The sequence below is a fragment of the Piliocolobus tephrosceles genome, chromosome 13 (genome assembly GCF_002776525.5).
Source record: "Piliocolobus tephrosceles isolate RC106 chromosome 13, ASM277652v3, whole genome shotgun sequence".
Taxonomy (NCBI): Eukaryota; Metazoa; Chordata; class Mammalia; order Primates; family Cercopithecidae; genus Piliocolobus; species Piliocolobus tephrosceles.
The window spans coordinates 106,972,363-106,989,475 of NC_045446.1; the positions used below are offsets into that span (position 1 = coordinate 106,972,363).

Below are 17,113 nucleotides of genomic sequence, written 5' to 3' on the forward strand. Positions count from 1 at the left end.
AGAATTGGGTCAAAAGCAAGAATGTGTGAGAGGAAAGGGCCTCATAAACTTCTGTTAAGCAAATTGCTCCCTTTCGTATATGTAAGGTTACTACAAAAACGGAAGGGGAATAAAAGTTTCTCTCACTGAAGACAAGTGGGGGCCAGGCGCGGTGGCTCATGACTATAATCCCAGCACTTTGGGAGGCCGAGGTGGGTGGATCACCTGAGGTTAGGAGTTCAAGACCTGCCTGGCCAACGTGGCGAAACCCCATCTCTACTAAAAATACAAAAAAAATTAGCTGGGCATGGTAGTGGGCGCCTGTAATCCAGCTACTCAGGAGACTGAGGCAGGATAATCATTTGAACCTGAGAGGTGGAGGCTACAGTGAGCCAAGATCGCGCCACTGCACTCCAGCCTGGGCAACAGATAAAGACTCCCTCTCAAAAAAAAAGAAGAAAAAATAAAAGTGGGAACGTTTCTCTTAATTTGTAAATCTTGGCTGGGCTCAGTGGCTCACACCTGTAATCCTAGCACTTTGGGAGGCTGAGGCGGGTGGGTCACGAGGTCAGGAGATCGAGACCATCCTGGCTAACACAGTGAAACCCTGTCTCTACTAAAAACACAAAAAATTAGGTAGGCATAGTGGCGTGTGCCTGTAGTCCCACCTACTCAGGAGGCTGAGGCAGGAGAATTGCTTGAACCCGGGAGGCAGAGGTTGCCATGAGCCAAGATCACGCCATTGCACTCTGGCCTGGGCGACAGAGCGAGACTGTCTCAAACAAAAAACAAAAACCATGTAACTCCTCCCAAGCTTTTCTTCTTATTTTTACCTTTCTAAAATGTAGGGGAGATAATCTAAGTATTTTCATCCCATTCTGTTCACTGATTTTGGTAATCCAGGCTTCCAGCTATAAAACTTACCATAATCAAATGTAATATAAAGAAATTCCTTTGCCAGCTGTGTTGCTTAACAGCCTCTATAGTTCTGAGTAGGGTGATCACCCATCCCAGTTTTAGCACTGAAAGTCATCCATCCTGGGAAATGCCTCAGTACTGGGCAACCACGACAGTTGGTCACTCTCATGCTGAGTTGGGGGGAAAGCATGTAGGGAGGGAGGAAACCAAGGAAAATGAGAAGTCCTGAGGTATGAAGAGAACATTTTTTTCTTTTTGAAGCATACTTACTATAGCTAGGAAAATTGAAAATTAATAAGCTTGTATCAGTGTGCTTAGTAGCGAATTAGTGGTTTGCTGCATTAAGGGTGAATATTAAGTAGGCCTCTGGCCAGGCACAGTAGCCTGTAATCCCAGCACTGTGGGAGGCGGAGGTAGCAGGATCACTTGAGCCCAGGAGTTTGAGAACAGCCTGTAGAACAAAGTGAGACCCTTGTCTCTACAAAAAATAATAAATAAACATCAGCCAGGCGTGGTGGCGTGTGTCTGTAGTCCCAGTAACTTGGGAGGCTAAGGCAAGAAGATTGCTTGAGTCCAGGGGGTTGAGGCTGCAGTGAACCAAGATCATAGCACTGTACTCTGGTCTGGGCAACAGAGTGAGACCCTGTCTATAAAAAACAAACAAACAAAAAGGTGGACCCCTGTGTTTAGTCCTGCATTCTTAAGGACCCATACTAAAAGACATGTAGGGAAATAAGAATGCAGAATGCCATAATGGTTTTGAATCCTCTTGAACATAGAAGAACGTTCTGCCTTCAATGGAGGGCTTTTGTTCAAGATGCAGTCTTTTTCCTGCTGTAGGTAACCTTATTTTAGGAAGTGGAGATACAAGCCTTTTTTTTTTTTTTTTATTTGAGACAGAGTCTCGCTTTGTAACCTAGGCTGGAGTGCAGTGGTGCGATCTCAGCTCGCTGCAACCTCTGCCTCCCAGGTTCAAACAATTCTCTTGCCTCACCCTTTTGAGTAACTGGGACTACAGGCGTGTGCCATCACACTCAGCTAATTTTTGTATTTTTAGTAGAGATGGGGTTTCACCATGCTGGCCAGGCTGGTCTCAAACTCCTGACTTCAAGTGATCTGCCTATCTTGGACTTGCAAAGTGCTGAGATTACAGGCGCGAGCCACCACACCTGGCCACAACATTTTTTTTTTTTTTTTTTTTTTTTTTGAGACGGAGTCTTGCTTTGTCATCCAGGCTGGAGTGTAGTGGCCGGATCTCAGCTCACTGCAAGCTCCGCCTCCCAGGTTTACGCCATTCTCCTGCCTCAGCCTCCCGCGTAGCTGAGACTACAGGCGCCCGCCACCTCACCCGGCTAGTTTTTTGTATTTTTTAGTAGAGACGGGGTTTCACCGTGTTCACCAGGATGGTGTCGATCTCCTGACCTCATGATCCGCCCGTCTCGGCCTACCAAAGTGCTGGGATTACAGGCTTGAGCCACCGTGCCCGGCCAACATTTTTACTTTCAAATATAGGGCCTTTGTGCAATTGCAGACCACTGTAAACATTATTTGTGTCTATATTTGATACTTAAACTCCAGCTCTCTTTTGATTAGCAAAAAAAAAAGAAAGAAAGAAAAATAAATACAGTTAATACTAAGAGTAAGACTTCCTGTAACATACTTGGCTGACCAATTTTGGGTTGTACTTTTGCCTTGGTGTCTCTCAACAAGCTTATCTTTCTTCCTTAGTCTTGTTCGTGGTTTCTTATCTTACAGAGAGGTGTGGGAAATGGAACTGGATAGACTCAAGAATCAGGATGGTGAAATAAATAGGAACATTATGGAAGAGACTGAACGGGCCTGGAAGGCAGAGGTAAGAAGAGGAGCTGATGTCTTGAAAGTCTTAATTTCAGGCTTCCAGATGGTATCTACTTTTGGCATAGTAATAGGAGAGCCAGTAAGCTTTTGTTTTCACTACCTAGGGGTAGCTTTGTGTATGTAAAATTAATAAAGTATTTATATGTGTGTGGCTTCCTTAGATCTTATCACTAGAGAGCCGGAAAGAGTTACTGGTACTGAAACTAGAAGAAGCAGAAAAAGAGGCAGAATTGCACCTTACTTACCTCAAGTAAGTACCGTTCCATTCTAGAGCTTTAATTGTCTTGCAGTTTGTTTGTTTAGGTTTTTTTTTTTTTTGAGACGGAGTCTTGCTCTGTTGCCGGGGCTGGAGTGCAGTGGCCAGATCTCAGCTCACTGCAAGCTCCGCCTCCCGGGTTTACGCCATTCTCCTGCCTCAGCCTCCAGAGTAGCTGGGACTACAGGCGCCCGCCACCTTGCCCGGCTAGATTTTTGTATTTTTTAGTAGAGACGGGGTTTTACTGTGTTAGCCAGGATGGTCTCGATTTCCTGACCTCGTGATCCGCCCGTCTCGGCCTCCCAAAGTGCTGGGATTACAGGCTTGAGCCACCGCGCCCGGCCTTGTTTAGGTTTTTTAATTCCTAGGCCAGCTAGTCTGGCACTTATTCTACCTGCACAGGAATTTTAAGGCTATCTCGCAGTAGCAATTGCTCAGTGATTTTTCTTCCCATATTCTAAAGTTCTGTACTCTAACTCTTCGCTTCTGCAGTTTTAAAGTTTTGCATTTTTTAATGTTTTGTTTCCATTTGGATAAACACTATCTGTTAAAGCCAGATATAATAGCATGCTCCTGTAATCCCAGCACTTTGGGAGGTCGAGGCAGGAGGATGACTTGTGCCCAGGAGGTTGAGGCTGCAGTGAGCTTTGATTGCACCACTGCACTCCAGCCTAGGCGACAGTGAGACCCTGTCTCTAAAAAATAAAAAATAACCAGCATCTGTTAACCTGTCAAAGCATAACACTGGTCTTTGGAGATTCATTTCCTATGTAGTCATTTACTTTCTTTCTGCCATGGAACTTGGAGGACCCCGTGGCATTTTCAGGCAGACAAGAACGTTCTCTCTGTTGTTGGTTCTCTTTCTCAAATACTGAAAAGATACTGGAGTTAAAGTGAGGCAAAGGAATTAGAGTCTTGGGCTTCTCCTGCACCTGCTTCCACCTCTTTTTCTCAACGGCAGTTAGCCAGCTACTGTTTTGCTTTTGCTATCTCAGAGAATTCGGAATTGGACTTTTTTTTTTTTTTTTTTAGATAGGGTCTCCCTCTGTAGTGCAGTGGTACCATCTTGGCTCACTGCAGCCTCTGGCTCCTGAGCACAAGCCATCCTCCTACCTCAGCCTCCCAAGTATCTGGGACTATAGGCGCGAGCCACCACACCTAGCTAATTTTGCATTTTTTTAAGAGACAGGGTTTAGCCACATTGCCCAGGCTGGTCTAGAACTCCTCAGCCCAAGTGATCTGCCTGCCTTGGCCTCTCAAAGTGCTGGGATTACAGGCGTGAGTCACTGTGCCCAGCAGGGCTTTCTTTAAATCTGTAAATTCCTGTTGGTTTCTTGAAAGGTCAACTCCCCCAACACTGGAGACAGTTCGTTCCAAACAGGAGTGGGAGACAAGACTGAATGGAGTTCGGATAATGAAAAAGAATGTTCGTGTAAGTGTATTTATGAGTCATCATTCAGTCAGTGTCTGTGCTCAACACTTCCCGCAATCGGGAGATAGCCTTTTGCATTGCCATTTAGGGCAATGCAACTACTATTCCTTTAATAGTTTTCCTGATAATGGATGGTGCTGTCTTTCTAGAGAGCCTCAGTCAGTTCAGCAGTAAAAATAACCTTCTTTTTTTTTTTTTTTTTTTAGGACCAATTTAATAGTCATATCCAGTTAGTGAGGAATGGAGCCAAGCTGAGCAGCCTTCCTCAAATCCCTACTCCCACTTTACCTCCACCCCCATCAGAGGTAAGAGAGCTGGCTTTGGGGGGAAGTTCACCTTTCTGTGTTGGTAGCAGAAGCAGAGTCTTCTACATGAACTTTTATGAAGATATTGGGATCATCCCTATTCAATGCAAGAGTTGTTCATTGATTTCTTCTCCAGTTTTGTAAACTTTTTTTTCTTCCTTTCCCTCTTGTCCTCTACCTCTTCTCCTCTGCAGACAGACTTCATGCTTCAGGTGTTCCAACCCAGTCCCTCTCTGGCTCCTCGGATGCCCTTCTCCATTGGGCAGGTCACAATGCCCATGGTTATGCCCAGTGCAGATCCCCGCTCCTTGTCTTTCCCAATCCTGAACCCTGCCCTTTCCCAGCCCAACCAGCCTTCCTCATCCCTTCCTGGCTCCCATGGCAGAAACAGCCCTGGCTTGGGTTCCCTTGTCAGCCCCCACGGTCCACACATGCCCCCTGCCGCCTCCATCCCGCCTCCCCCAGGCTTGGGCGGTGTTAAGGCTTCTGCTGAAACTCCCCGGCCCCAACCAGTAGACAAACTGGAGAAGATCCTGGAGAAGCTGCTGACTCGGTTCCCACAGTGCAATAAGTAAGTATCTTCAAGGACTGATTCAGATGTCCTTATCAGAGAAATGCTTATGGGTTAAAATAGAGGAGGTTACATGGGTGTTCCCTGTGGGTATAGTGTAGGCTTTCTCTCCCTCAACGTTTTTCTTTCTCAGGGCCCAAATGACCAACATTCTTCAGCAGATCAAGACAGCACGTACCACCATGGCAGGCCTGACCATGGAGGAACTTATCCAGTTGGTTGCTGCACGACTGGCAGAGCATGAGCGGGTGGCAGCAAGTACTCAGGTGAGAAAAGCCACGTGGGAGAGAACTGAGGCCTGCTGAGGGCTGGGGAAGAGGTAGATTTCAGAAAAATGTGGGGAGGGAAGAAGCATTCCAGTCAGAGGTGGCTAGTCTGCTTTTTTCCTTTGCTGGACTGGGAAATAAGTGATTTTTGTGATATGCTCTGTTACTCAGACTCTCTTCCCTTCCTCTGACAATGTTTCTACCTACAGCCACTTGGTCGCATCCGGGCCTTGTTCCCTGCTCCACTGGCTCAAATCAGTACCCCAATGTTCTTGCCTTCTGCCCAAGTTTCATATCCTGGAAGGTCTTCACATGTAAGACTCTTTTTCTTTGAACACTGTGATATGGAGAAGCTGGAGGTGAGGAAGGAGTGGGTTTACAGGTTGAGTGCAGGAAGAAACCATCAGTTGGGTTATTTGCAGCCCTACTGGGAAAATGCAAATATTTTAGGCAAGAATCTATATTTGGATTTTTATTTCTTTTGATATAAATCTTTTTGCTACATGGAATTATGGGCATAAAAGGCAAGAAGACCCAGAGGTTCCTTACCTTTTGACCATGCCGCCTCTGTTCTACAGGCTCCAGCCACCTGTAAGCTATGTCTAATGTGCCAGAAACTCGTCCAGCCCAGTGAGCTGCATCCAATGGCGTGTACCCATGTATTGCACAAGGAGGTAGGTGTTATAGACCTTCCTCATTGTCTACACTTTCTCTTCTGACAGCTGAAATAATTTTTCTTTCTCATTTTCTACTCTTTTTTTTCCTGATAGCTAAAATAACTTCTCTTTTACTGTGTTGGTGCTCTTTTTTTTTTTTTTCTTTTAGACAGAGTCTTGCTCTGTTGCCCAGGCTGGAGTGCAGTGGTGCGATCTCAGCTCACTGCGACCTCCACCTCTCAGGTTCAAGTGATTCTCCTGCCTCAGCCTCCTGAGTAGCTGGGACTACAGGCGCCCACCAACACGCCTGGCTAATTTTTGTGTTTTTAGTAGAGACGGGATTTCACCATATTGGCCAGGCTGGTCTCAAACTCCTGACCTTGTGATCCGCCCGTCTCGGCCTCCCAAAGTGTTGGGAGTACAGGCGTGAGCTACCGCGCCCAGCCTTTTTTGTCTGTCTTTTGAGACAGGGTTTTATTCTGTTGCCCAGACTGGAATGCAGTGGCATGATTATAGCTCACTACAGCCTCAATCTCCTAGGCTCAAGATGCTTCAGTCTCTAGTAGCTGAGACTACAGGTACATGCCATCATGCCCAGCTAATTTTTTTTTCTTTTTTAGTAGAGACAAGGTCTTGTTATGTTGCCTAGGCTGGTCTCAAACTCCTGGGCTCAGGTGATCCTCCTGCCTCAGCCTCCCAAAGTGCTGGGATTACATGCGTGAGCCACTGCACCTGGTCTCTAATGTCTAATCATAAGGTTTTCAGTAAATTGTGGCTTAAACATTAGCAGAATTCAGAATACTGCAGTTAGGATCTCTCAACTTTTTACCCCATTCCCTTCAGGGGACTGGATAAGCAATTCATACTGAGCACTAAATCACTTTCTTGGAAAATTGACAATGAGTGATAATCCCACATATCTAACTATTGTTCAAAATACAGCATTGTCAGAAGACTTTGCCTAGATGAGAGCAATGGAATGGAGGACCTGAGTATGAGATTAGTAACTCCATTACAGAATAGCTTGGAAGGCTGGCCGGTTAGAGATTATCTTCACAGGCTGACGAGTCATTCCTATTTTTTCATGTTGCCAGGCAGAGTTAAGTCTCTTAGTAGCAGGGATGATTCCCTCTTAACCATTTTGTTTTGTTCATTTTGCTTTTCCAAGAGGTAGAAACTGAATTTACATCTAAATTCTTGGTAAGAAAAATTCCTGAATAAGATTTGAGGGTGTCAGGTATTAGAACAGAGACGCTCATCTCAGGCGAAATAGATCCTAAGGGGGAGCAAGCCACACTAGACATTCAACAAAAAGCAGCATCATGAACACTTTCATCAGCTCATTGTTCATGTTCCTCTTAAAAAGGACAGGTTCACTTGCACTGAGGATTCTTTTAGGGTAAGAGCCATTGAATAGCCCTTCTTGGGGCCGGACGCGGTGGCTCACACCTGTAATCCCAGCACTTTGGGAGGCTGAGGCAGGCAGATCACTTGAGGCCAGAGTTTGAGACCAGCCTGGCCAACAAAGTGAAACCCCATCTCTACTAAAAATACCAAAATTAGCCGGGAATGGTGGTGAACGCCTGCCTGTAATCCCAGCTACTCGGGAGGCTGAGGCAGGAGAATAGCTTGAACCCAGGAAGCAGAGATTCCAGTGAACTGAGATCGCACCACTGCACTCCAGCCTGGTCAATAGAGGGAGACTGTCTCAAAAGGAAAAAAAAGAAAAAAGAAAAAAAAGCCCCTCTTGTACCTCAGTGTAAGAACTTCTCTGACTTAGGCCTTGTTGAACCTTATTGGCATTCTCTTCTTCCTTCCCTTTGTCTTTCCAGATAAACCTGAGGTGTGTCTTTCTTTCTTTCCAGTGTATAAAATTCTGGGCCCAGACCAACACAAATGACACTTGTCCCTTTTGTCCAACTCTTAAATGACGGACCTGACTGGGGAGGAAGAAGAAGAGAAACTGATGTGAACAGGAAGCGCGGGTTCAAGATTTCTAAAACTCTATATTTATACAGTGACATATACTCATGCCATGTACATTTTTATTATATAGGTAATGTGTGTATAGAAAGTCTGTATTCCAATGTTCGTAAATGAAAGTATGTATATTATGCAGAAACAGTCTGTTCCCCTCATCTTGCAATTCCTTTGGGGGGATGCAGATTGTAGGGAAGATGATGTTTAGTTTGGCCTGAAATTATGATATCCCTGCCCAGGGCTGTTTTCAAATATAATATAAAAACCACCTAGGAACCTGCTGTTGCTCTAAGGCCATTCTGCTTTGGTTTGGCTCAGCCTCTAGTCCATTTTCTTAAGGCTCATGTATGCAGATTTAAAGCCTGGTGCTCACCCACTGTCCAACCAGATGCCTTGCTTACTGAAAGCCTCCAGAAGCCTCAGTATTGTTTTAGCCACTCTACTCCAAATGGATAAAATGAGACTCTGATTGAGGAAAAAAAAGTAACCCTAGTAGTTTGACTTCTTATTGAGTATTTTACTGTGTTAACGCTCATTATTTATACAGACGTTAGGTTTACAGAATATTCTGTTTTACATCACCAAAATTCACAGTCCGAGAATAACAACATAACCAGGTCCCAGTTCCTCCATGCACCCCACAAGCTTCTGTCCAATCTATTTTCTGGATAGAAATTAGCACAACCCACAGGTTTTTCCTGGGCCAAGCTTTCCTTTGCTGCCACTGGCTTGCCTTCTAATCAAGCTCTGACCAGCCAACATTGTGAAGTCCTCACCCTTTCCCGTTCACTTCTGGTCTCCTAGTCTAGCTAATCCCCCTCCCCCTGAAGGTTAAGGCAGTTGGTTCACAACCAAGTTGTTGGGTGACCTTGGGTGAGCTCCAGACAGGCACTGGGGTGAGGAGGTGTCTGTGCAAAATTAGTTGCAGAATGATCTTGGGATGCTGGATTTTAATTTTTGAAGCAAGAAAGTTATGGGGGACGTATTTCCTGTCCTGGGAACAATGGAGACCAAAGTGATACTAAGAAAACAGTTTGGATTTCAAATTTATCAATCACTTGCTCTATGGGTAGCTATCAGGAACTAGATCATTTTCCACCTCTGCTTGTCGTACTTCTTAATTTTAGGTTTTATACCTGGGAAAGCTGTGACTCTGTAAGAGCTTTGAATCTTTTCCTATTATTTTATCTTTACTCCTACAGAGAATGGCCTCAGCTCCCTTCTCTTTTAGAATTAAACAAGTAAAAACTAAGAGTTAACTTTTTTTAAAAAACTGACTCCAGGCAAAGGACATTATTATACTACCAGTAGCTGATTTTTTTTTCCATTATGGGACCTAAAATGCTTACAGGTACTAGCAATACATGTCAGATAGCAAAGACTTTTCCTTTCAGACCCAACTAAATGATCTCCTCTCTGCTTTTGATACTCCTCTCCTTCTTTGTCTTTCATCCCTGCCTGTCACCTCACAGATGGATTCTTTGTCATTTCTCTTGCCTCACTTGCCCAGGTTTATTGACTAGCATCAGTTTAAGGAGCTGGACTTCCTGGGACCTGCTTGGCATCTTGTAGGGTGATTGGAGTGGCCTGAGTACTCAGCTCTTCAGAGGTCAGGTGACCCACTTTCTTTGGTTAATGAAATGTTACTGTCTCCAGGTTAGTAGCTGTCATGAACAGGAAAGGTGGCAAAATGGAAGACCAGTTCCATTGTTCTTTTCGTTTAGGGGATTCATTTTTTATCTTGTAATCTTAAGATTTCCTCTCCCCTCAACTTTATAGCAGCCTTAGGCCACCTGCTGTTATTTTTCAGTATCCCTTGAAAATTTAGAAATTGGAAGTGAGTGTAAAGCATATTGTTTCTTTTTCAAAATCCTCTGAAGCCAAAGGAGTAAAGAAAAAAAGAAGGAAGTGGTGAGGAGGGGGCTTAACTGCTTCCCAGTAAAGATCCTAGAAAGCCCATTCTAGCAGGATAAGTGTTTTGGAGAGTTGTGCATGGGAGCGAGCGCCTCAGTGTTACTATTTCTTGTTCAGGATCAGTCAGAAAGCAACACAAGTGTTGGCCACCCCTGTTCTCCCTTCTCCCTCTGTCCACTGGCCTGCAATGATAAAAGCCATGCAGACCAATGGGAAAGGCCCCAAATACAGTGAGTGGAGAATGGGACAGTCATTTTTCAGGAGAATTTAAAAATAGAGATGTATAATACATATTTTTACAAGCAAGAAGCTGTTAAGACTTTTTTTTTTTACACTTATAGTTTTGGGGTAGGAAGGAAATAACTGTAAAAAGAAAAACAAGTGCAAGTTTTCTTTAAAAAAAATATTAGGCTGATGGGACTTGCTATTAAAGGGGTTGAATTTTATGCTCTGGAAAGGGCTGGGAAAAAGCCAGTTTTTCCCAACATGGGTAGAAATTATAAAGCAGAATGTGGCATTTTCACTTCATGGTAGCAGTTCTGGAAGTTTATTTACACAGTAAGTTCTGAGCTAGAAGTGGACAGTCTCCAGTCTTCCTGTCAGGCTCTGTAGTTATGGGGTGTTCCCAGTCAGCCAAAGCAGCACCAAGTGCAGTGGGAATGAAGAGAACCCAGATAAAAAACAGACTCAGTATTCTTGTTTTATTGGTTTATGGCTTGTGGGCAGCTGGCTGAGGCCAGGAACACCAGAGGCCCTCCTTGTATTTCCTTCTCCCTTATCAGGTAATTCCACACTTGGCAGGTCCTATACCTGGAAGCAGCGTGTTGACCAGATAGGAGTAGGATGCAGTGGGTATACCAGGAAAATCCAGCTCTTCCCACTAACACTGATACCGTAGTTTACTATGCTAGAACTGATAGGGAGGTAATGAACTTGGTCCCCGCTACCTAGCCCAAGAACCAGCCTGGGTACCCACGTACCATTAGGAGCCGGGAGGGGAGAGCAGGATAGGGGAAAAAGATGGCCTTCATCAAGGAGTTCTTGTGGTGGAGAACATAAGGAAGCCCTGAAGCTGCCATCCTTTCTCCAGGCAGCCTTGATACTGAAGGCAATGATGTTAGAGCCAGAAAGCACTGTATTTCTCATACTCCTGATATAATACTAGTGCCACTGTGTGATGCTTTAGTCAAATAAATGGAGGGGCCATTAGAGAGGGCAGGAAGGCAATGAAACCACTCTGAATTATGTAAAGATCTTGCTACTTCTTATAGCTTAATGGGAAGAAATCCAGGCAGGGGTTATAGGGCATCAGCTGTTGAATGAATCTTCAACATTATGCTTTTAAGGATTAGGAGGAAGAGGTCTCCTACCTATTCCTTTTAGCACCTTGGCTGCAAAGCTCCAGAGGAAGATTTGGGGGAAAGAGTGAACCTGTGACCAGGAAGACAGAGCCCAGCCCTGCTATATAGTCCAGTTGCTCTCTCAAAGGGCACCTGGAGCTTAGGGGGGTTAGGATATTTCGGTGCTACCTATCATATGTAGAATAAGGGTTCAGGTAGAGACAAGTGAAATTAATATGGTAGAAATTCATGTGTTAAGTGGAACTTTTTAGTGGGCACTTCATTTAAGAGAGCTAAAAAAAGAGCTCTTTGGCTAGATAAGCCCTTCCCATCTCACTTTTGGTCAGGCTGCAACCACAGAAAAGAAAACATTGAAACAACACCCATCTTATGAGATGGGATGCTATCTTGGAGATGAGGTCTAAAACTAGGACTGGTGAGTGGTTGTGTTTCTGCTTTTCCTAGCTTCGATCCCACTATTCCCTGTCTTTGTACTCCCTCTCTTTCTCCTCTTTCCAGCCGCCCCCATTTGTATAAATATTCAATCTAGTTTTTCTTTTTTAATTCAAGAGGCAATCTTTGCACCAATGTTAGGCTTGTTTATACAGTCCCTGTCTCTGAAGAAAATAGCAAACTGTGCATCCTCTCCTACTGACTTTGGCCAGCAGGGAAACAAGCTTGGTCTCTTCTCTGCCAGGGTACCACAGGGACACATGCCAGGGTAACCTGGGTGTGATGCCAGTACTTCTGAAACTAAGAAAAGAAGAATACTTTGGGTCGGAGAATTTAAAGGAATGGTGGACAAAGGTTCAGGGCTGAAGTTTCAAGCAGCAGAATTTCCCAACTTAAATTTGAGGTGACCAAGAGTATTCCCGCCACCAGAGTGCTTCTTTCTTCTCTTTTCTATTTCCTACAGGTACAGTCCCTGGAACCCACCTTGCCAGCCTTTTCCTTCTTCTCCATCAAGGCAGAGGCATTTGGTGGGTGGGGAGGGTCCTGAGGTGCTCTGGCCACAGGTGCCATCTGTGTCTCCTACTTGTGACCAAAATGAACCACAGGGGTGTGGTCCAGGGGAATCTCTATCTTCTGCCCATGGGCCTCCTCACTTCAGCAGGGAGATGTCATCAGCAAAGTCATCATGCTGCTGGCGCAGGCAACGGAGGCAGCGCCACTGACACACCATGAGGCAGAGTGGCAGCATGAAGAGGGCGCAGATGGCAGCCATGACATAGGCTATGGTCATGAGAGTTGACTCATCTGTCTGTGGAATGTTGTAGCCACAGTCTTCCATGTCCGGGGTGACAAAAGGGCCTTCCACCGCTGCCGTCCTGAACTCATCGTGCACTGGGGAGAGGGTAAATGTGAATGGACAGCTGTCATTGTCATAGAGCAGTTTGGGTTACATAACAAAAAGAACTTCCTGATAGTGAGGCCTTGAAATTAGCCCATGCAGAAGCTATCCAATCTCCTTCCCAGGAGATATTTAGGAGCAGGCCGGGAAGCCAGCACCAGGTGGAGGCCTGTCTCCCCTCCCAAGTCACTGGTAGTAGCAGCCCGCCCTTGTATACCCAGCTGGTAGGAGTGATAACTACAAGTCAGTAGTTCTGAACTGACCAAAAGCCACACCTAGTAAACTTACTTTCTGCTGCTGAAATTCAACTGCAAAACCCTGCCACCTTTCTGAAGTAGCATTCAACCTCACCATGTGGCAGCTGACAGGGTCACTATAGGCTCAGCCTGCTACCCTTGCATCAAGAGCTTCCCAGGGTACACAGGTAGCTCTTGCTGCTCTCGGTTTCCAACAGAGGTTACCAATCCAGGCAGTGGTCATGGCAGGCAGTACAGAAAAAGGATGAGCATTGACACTAACTTTTGCACAATTGTTGACTAGGGTTTGAGGCAACTGTTACTACCCTCCTCTAAACTGACGGGCCGAGGTCTACTAACTGTTGTTTGACAAGGAAAATATGGAGAGACTGACCCCAAACCCTCAGCCCTGGCACTCTCACCATGGCAAGCGCTGACAGCAAAACCAATTCGTTTTCGGGCCCGATCAAAGACAACGTAGAAGCCCTCCATGATAACAGCTCCCATAACAGTGCCCGTGGATGACTGTGAGATGGCAAACTTGTAACAGTCGTCTTGGGACGTGGCCACATCTTCCACTGGCCGCAGGTATTGCTAGGGGTAAGCAATCACAGGGTGAGTGTCTCCCTCACTCTCCTTCACCCCATCTCTGCCTTGTAGGCATCTGTGCCCTTCCCTTTACCATCCCTGAGCTCTAACAGGTTTTCTAAGACCCCTTTACCACTGGACACTACTCATCTGTTTTGTCTTCCAAGTTCTGGCAAGCCACACCTGCTCACTGTCTCCCAGTGTGTACTTTTAAGAGCGATCCCCCTGACTCAGGCTGGGACATACCTGTGGAAGGATGGTGATGCGGAAGGACTGGTTGGTAACCTCACCCATTAGGTAGAGTGAGATGACTGGGAAAATGTTCCAAGGGGTGGTGCCTGCTTGCCAGCACACCAGCTGCTCTCCTAGCCAGAAACCATCAGGGAACTTCTCTGTCTGCGTTGACAAGAAGAGGTAACAATGAGGAAAAGACTCTTTATCATCTCACCCCTCCCATGTTCGGATACATTAACTGGGCCCTTCATTTGCTTTTCCAGTGAAATATCCAAAGTAGGGAGGGGTGAACCAACCAAAGAATTACAGGAAGACAGTGGGAGTGTGATGTCAAACTTTTGTACCAGGGAGATTGTGTGATGAGCAAAGTGACAGCCATGAAGAGGGGGAAGAGTTTTTTTTTTTTTTTTTTTTTACACAGAGTCTTAATCTGTTGCCCAGGCTGGAGTGCAGTGGTGCAATCATGGCTTACTGCAACCTCTACCTCCTGGGTTCAAGCGATTCTCCTGTCTCAGCCCCCCGAGTAGCTAGGATTACAGGCTCACGCCACCACACCCAGCTAATTTTTGTACTTCTAGTAGAGATGGGGTTTCACCATGTTGGTCAGGCTGGTCTTGAACTCCTGACCTAGTGATCTGCCCACCTTGGCCTCCCAAAGTGCTGGGATTACGGGCGTGAACCACCACGCCTGGCGAGGGGAAGAGTGTTTTAAGAGCTCTGAGTAGAAGGGTCTAAGTGCAGACATCTTGGCTGTTGCTGAAGAATGTGACTCTCACCACCTCCCTCTGACACTGTACCATCTCTTTTACCCCCATCCTTAGTCCACTCACGGAGGAGGCTGCCTTGATGGATTTGACTGCAGCTTCAAACACTTTCTTGGGCAAACGAAGGTTGGTGGTGCCACTGTCCACAATGCTCTTGTCATAGTTGTACTAAGAGGGGAAAGAGAGAGGTAGAAGAGTCAAAAGTTTTTGATGCTGGGCTCTGGGCAGTAGGGGGTTATTGCTGGGGCCGCGGCTGGGTTGGCATCTGGGCTTTGGCACCTTCTAAGTGTACCTGCTTGGACAAGTTAACCTCTGTGCCTCAGTTTTTTCATCTCTAAAGTGAGGATAAAAATAGTACCTACCTAAAAGAGTTATTGTAAAGATTAAATAAATGAACAATTTAAAGCACTTAGAATCGTGCCCAGAAGATAGAAGGCACTCGGTAAATGTTTATTCTTGTTATCTTGGGTTGGCAGGTAGTCTCCAAACTTGAAAATAAAAATACCCTGTATAGTGCTTTTAACTTTTCTTCCTTTCTTTTTTTTTTTTTTTTTTTTTTTTTTGAGACGGAGTCTAGCTCTGTCCCCCAGGCTGGAGTGCAGTGGTGTGATCTTGGATCACTGTAACCTCTGCCTCCTGGGTTCAAACCATTCTTTTGCCTCAGCCTCCCAAGTAGCTGGGACTACAGGTGCCCGCCACCACACCTGGTTATTTTTAGTAGAGATGGGGTTTCACCATGTTGGCCAGGCTGGTCTTGAATTCCTGACCTCAAGTGATCTGCCCCGCCTTGGCCTCCCAAAGTGCTGGGATTACAGGTATGCGCTACCACGCCCGGCCGCTTTTAACTTTTCTTAGTACATTTATATCTATTCTAATTTAACGTACATAAGAATCTAGGGAAGGAAGACATAAATGATTTACCTTTTATTGAGTACTGCCAACCACAGAGATAAACACTTTATACATTATCTCTGATATTCTGAGCAAGTTGTTTTTACCTGTTTTGCAGATAAGGAAACTGAAACACAGAATAGTAACTGGCCTAAGGGTACATAGCTAGTAGAAATCAGAGCTACATTCAGATCTGGGTCTTCCAGACTCCAAAGACAGACTTCATTCTATCACCCTGTCTCACAAAAGACTTGCCCAAGGCTAGGAAGCAAGGCAGTGACTAGAGTCCAGACATCAGAGCTAGTTCCATTTTTTGTTTTTTTTTCACTACCAGTCCCTAGGCCCCAAACCTCAGATCCTGCTGTGTGACCATTAAGCCCCTGACTGTTCTAGGCTCAACTTCCAACCCTTTCTACAGGTCCTATTACTTCTGCCTCATCCTCTCAACATCATAACCAGAGGCTTCCTTCACATTGTACTGCCTACCGCTTTACGTTCCCTGGGTCTCCCTTGGTTTTATTACCTCCTTGCAGTCCATTTTCAGATCCTGTCCATTGATCTCCACCCGCACAATGATCACCTCATAATACCACTCCCGCCGGATGGGTGTATACCAGAGACTGCCTGTGTACAGCGAGTGGTCGATACCTCCAATGATCTAGGGGAAAAAAAAGGCAGGTACCTGTGTCCTGGCACAGAAGGAGAGTGAGTCCCCCAATGACCAAGCAATAAGATCAATGATTTCTTGGGGTGGCAAGGTCTTCTACAGGCTACCCTTTTCATCTTCCTGCTTCTAAACAAATCATGCCCAAAGTGATACCTAGTTTCTTAAATGTGTTCAGGAAAAAAGACTTTCTGGGATTTTCAATTATTTGTTTCAGAATCATACAGCCCTTGATATAAAGTTATTTAAATCTAAACTGCCACAATAAATGTTGAATGAATGGTTATTTGTTTATATTATAAGTTTTATTTTCTCTGCTTATTGGAGAACCATTCACTGTTGTTCTAATTAATTAATAAATAGACAAACTTCTTTATATCTCTGCCTTCTGACCATCAAACTGAATAATTTAAATTCAACAAGTCTTGTTTTCATTTCCTTTGAAATTTTCCTAATTGCCTTCCTTTCTAAGTTTACCATAGGTGCCTTGATTCCTTTCTAGAATAACTCAAAGAAGAAAAGAATGGAAAAATAAAGTGAGGGTAGGGAATATAAAGAGGTTCCTCCTGATTCTAAGTATCAGAGCCAAAACTATGGTGTAGCTTTCAGGGAGTGGGGAGGATGGCACCCATCTCTCCCTCAATGCCAGGACCTCCCCTCTCTGAGGACCTACTCACCATGCTCCCTCCGACAGAGGCCAGCACTTCAGACTGGTTGAGGGGGAAACCAGCACCACAAAGCTGCAGGGAGAAGAGGTTGGGAACGTGGGTCTGCTTTACCAGAGAGTCGAAGAAAGGCTCCAGAGAGTCGTCAGGCTTTGGCAGAGAGAGACAAGGAGTGAGTCCTCATACGGACCTAAAGACAGAGGCCAACTTCCTGTCTAAACTGGAAGGCAAATTTGAAGGCTTGGG

At 45.3% G+C, this 17,113-nt stretch overlaps 3 protein-coding genes across 4 annotated transcripts in view; 1 reads left to right on the forward strand and 2 right to left on the reverse strand.

The window, feature by feature from the left end:
* RNF214 (ring finger protein 214) overlaps window positions 1-10,440 on the forward strand; it is a 56,599-nt gene extending 46,159 nt beyond the window's left edge. The window contains exons 7-15 of one of the 2 annotated variants that reach the window (XM_023208311.3): window positions 2,653-2,749; window positions 2,916-3,004; window positions 4,352-4,442; window positions 4,649-4,747; window positions 4,942-5,318; window positions 5,452-5,584; window positions 5,794-5,898; window positions 6,163-6,258; window positions 8,106-10,440. In XM_023208311.3, the coding sequence (XP_023064079.1) occupies window positions 2,653-2,749; window positions 2,916-3,004; window positions 4,352-4,442; window positions 4,649-4,747; window positions 4,942-5,318; window positions 5,452-5,584; window positions 5,794-5,898; window positions 6,163-6,258; window positions 8,106-8,171 (1,153 nt within the window). In that variant the 3' untranslated portion in view covers window positions 8,172-10,440. The remainder of the gene's footprint in view (window positions 1-2,652; window positions 2,750-2,915; window positions 3,005-4,351; window positions 4,443-4,648; window positions 4,748-4,941; window positions 5,319-5,451; window positions 5,585-5,793; window positions 5,899-6,162; window positions 6,259-8,105) is intronic. The other variant, XM_026451668.1, reaches the window with a different exon arrangement.
* Window positions 8,717-11,426, reverse strand: LOC111540187. Its single transcript, XM_023208317.2, has 2 exons — window positions 10,945-11,426; window positions 8,717-9,767 (listed from the first exon to the last, which is right to left on the reverse strand). Exons 1-2 carry the CDS (start codon window positions 11,278-11,280, stop codon window positions 9,705-9,707), a joined length of 399 nt encoding a protein of 132 aa, XP_023064085.1. The 5' UTR covers window positions 11,281-11,426; the 3' UTR covers window positions 8,717-9,704.
* Window positions 8,717-17,113, reverse strand: part of BACE1 (beta-secretase 1) — a 30,930-nt gene continuing 22,533 nt past the window's right edge. Inside the window, exons 4-9 of the mRNA XM_023208312.1 lie at window positions 16,880-17,017; window positions 16,062-16,196; window positions 14,714-14,815; window positions 13,896-14,045; window positions 13,484-13,655; window positions 8,717-12,818 (exon numbers count right to left, since the gene is read on the reverse strand). Of these exons, the coding sequence (XP_023064080.1) occupies window positions 12,577-12,818; window positions 13,484-13,655; window positions 13,896-14,045; window positions 14,714-14,815; window positions 16,062-16,196; window positions 16,880-17,017 (939 nt within the window). The 3' untranslated portion in view covers window positions 8,717-12,576. The remainder of the gene's footprint in view (window positions 12,819-13,483; window positions 13,656-13,895; window positions 14,046-14,713; window positions 14,816-16,061; window positions 16,197-16,879; window positions 17,018-17,113) is intronic.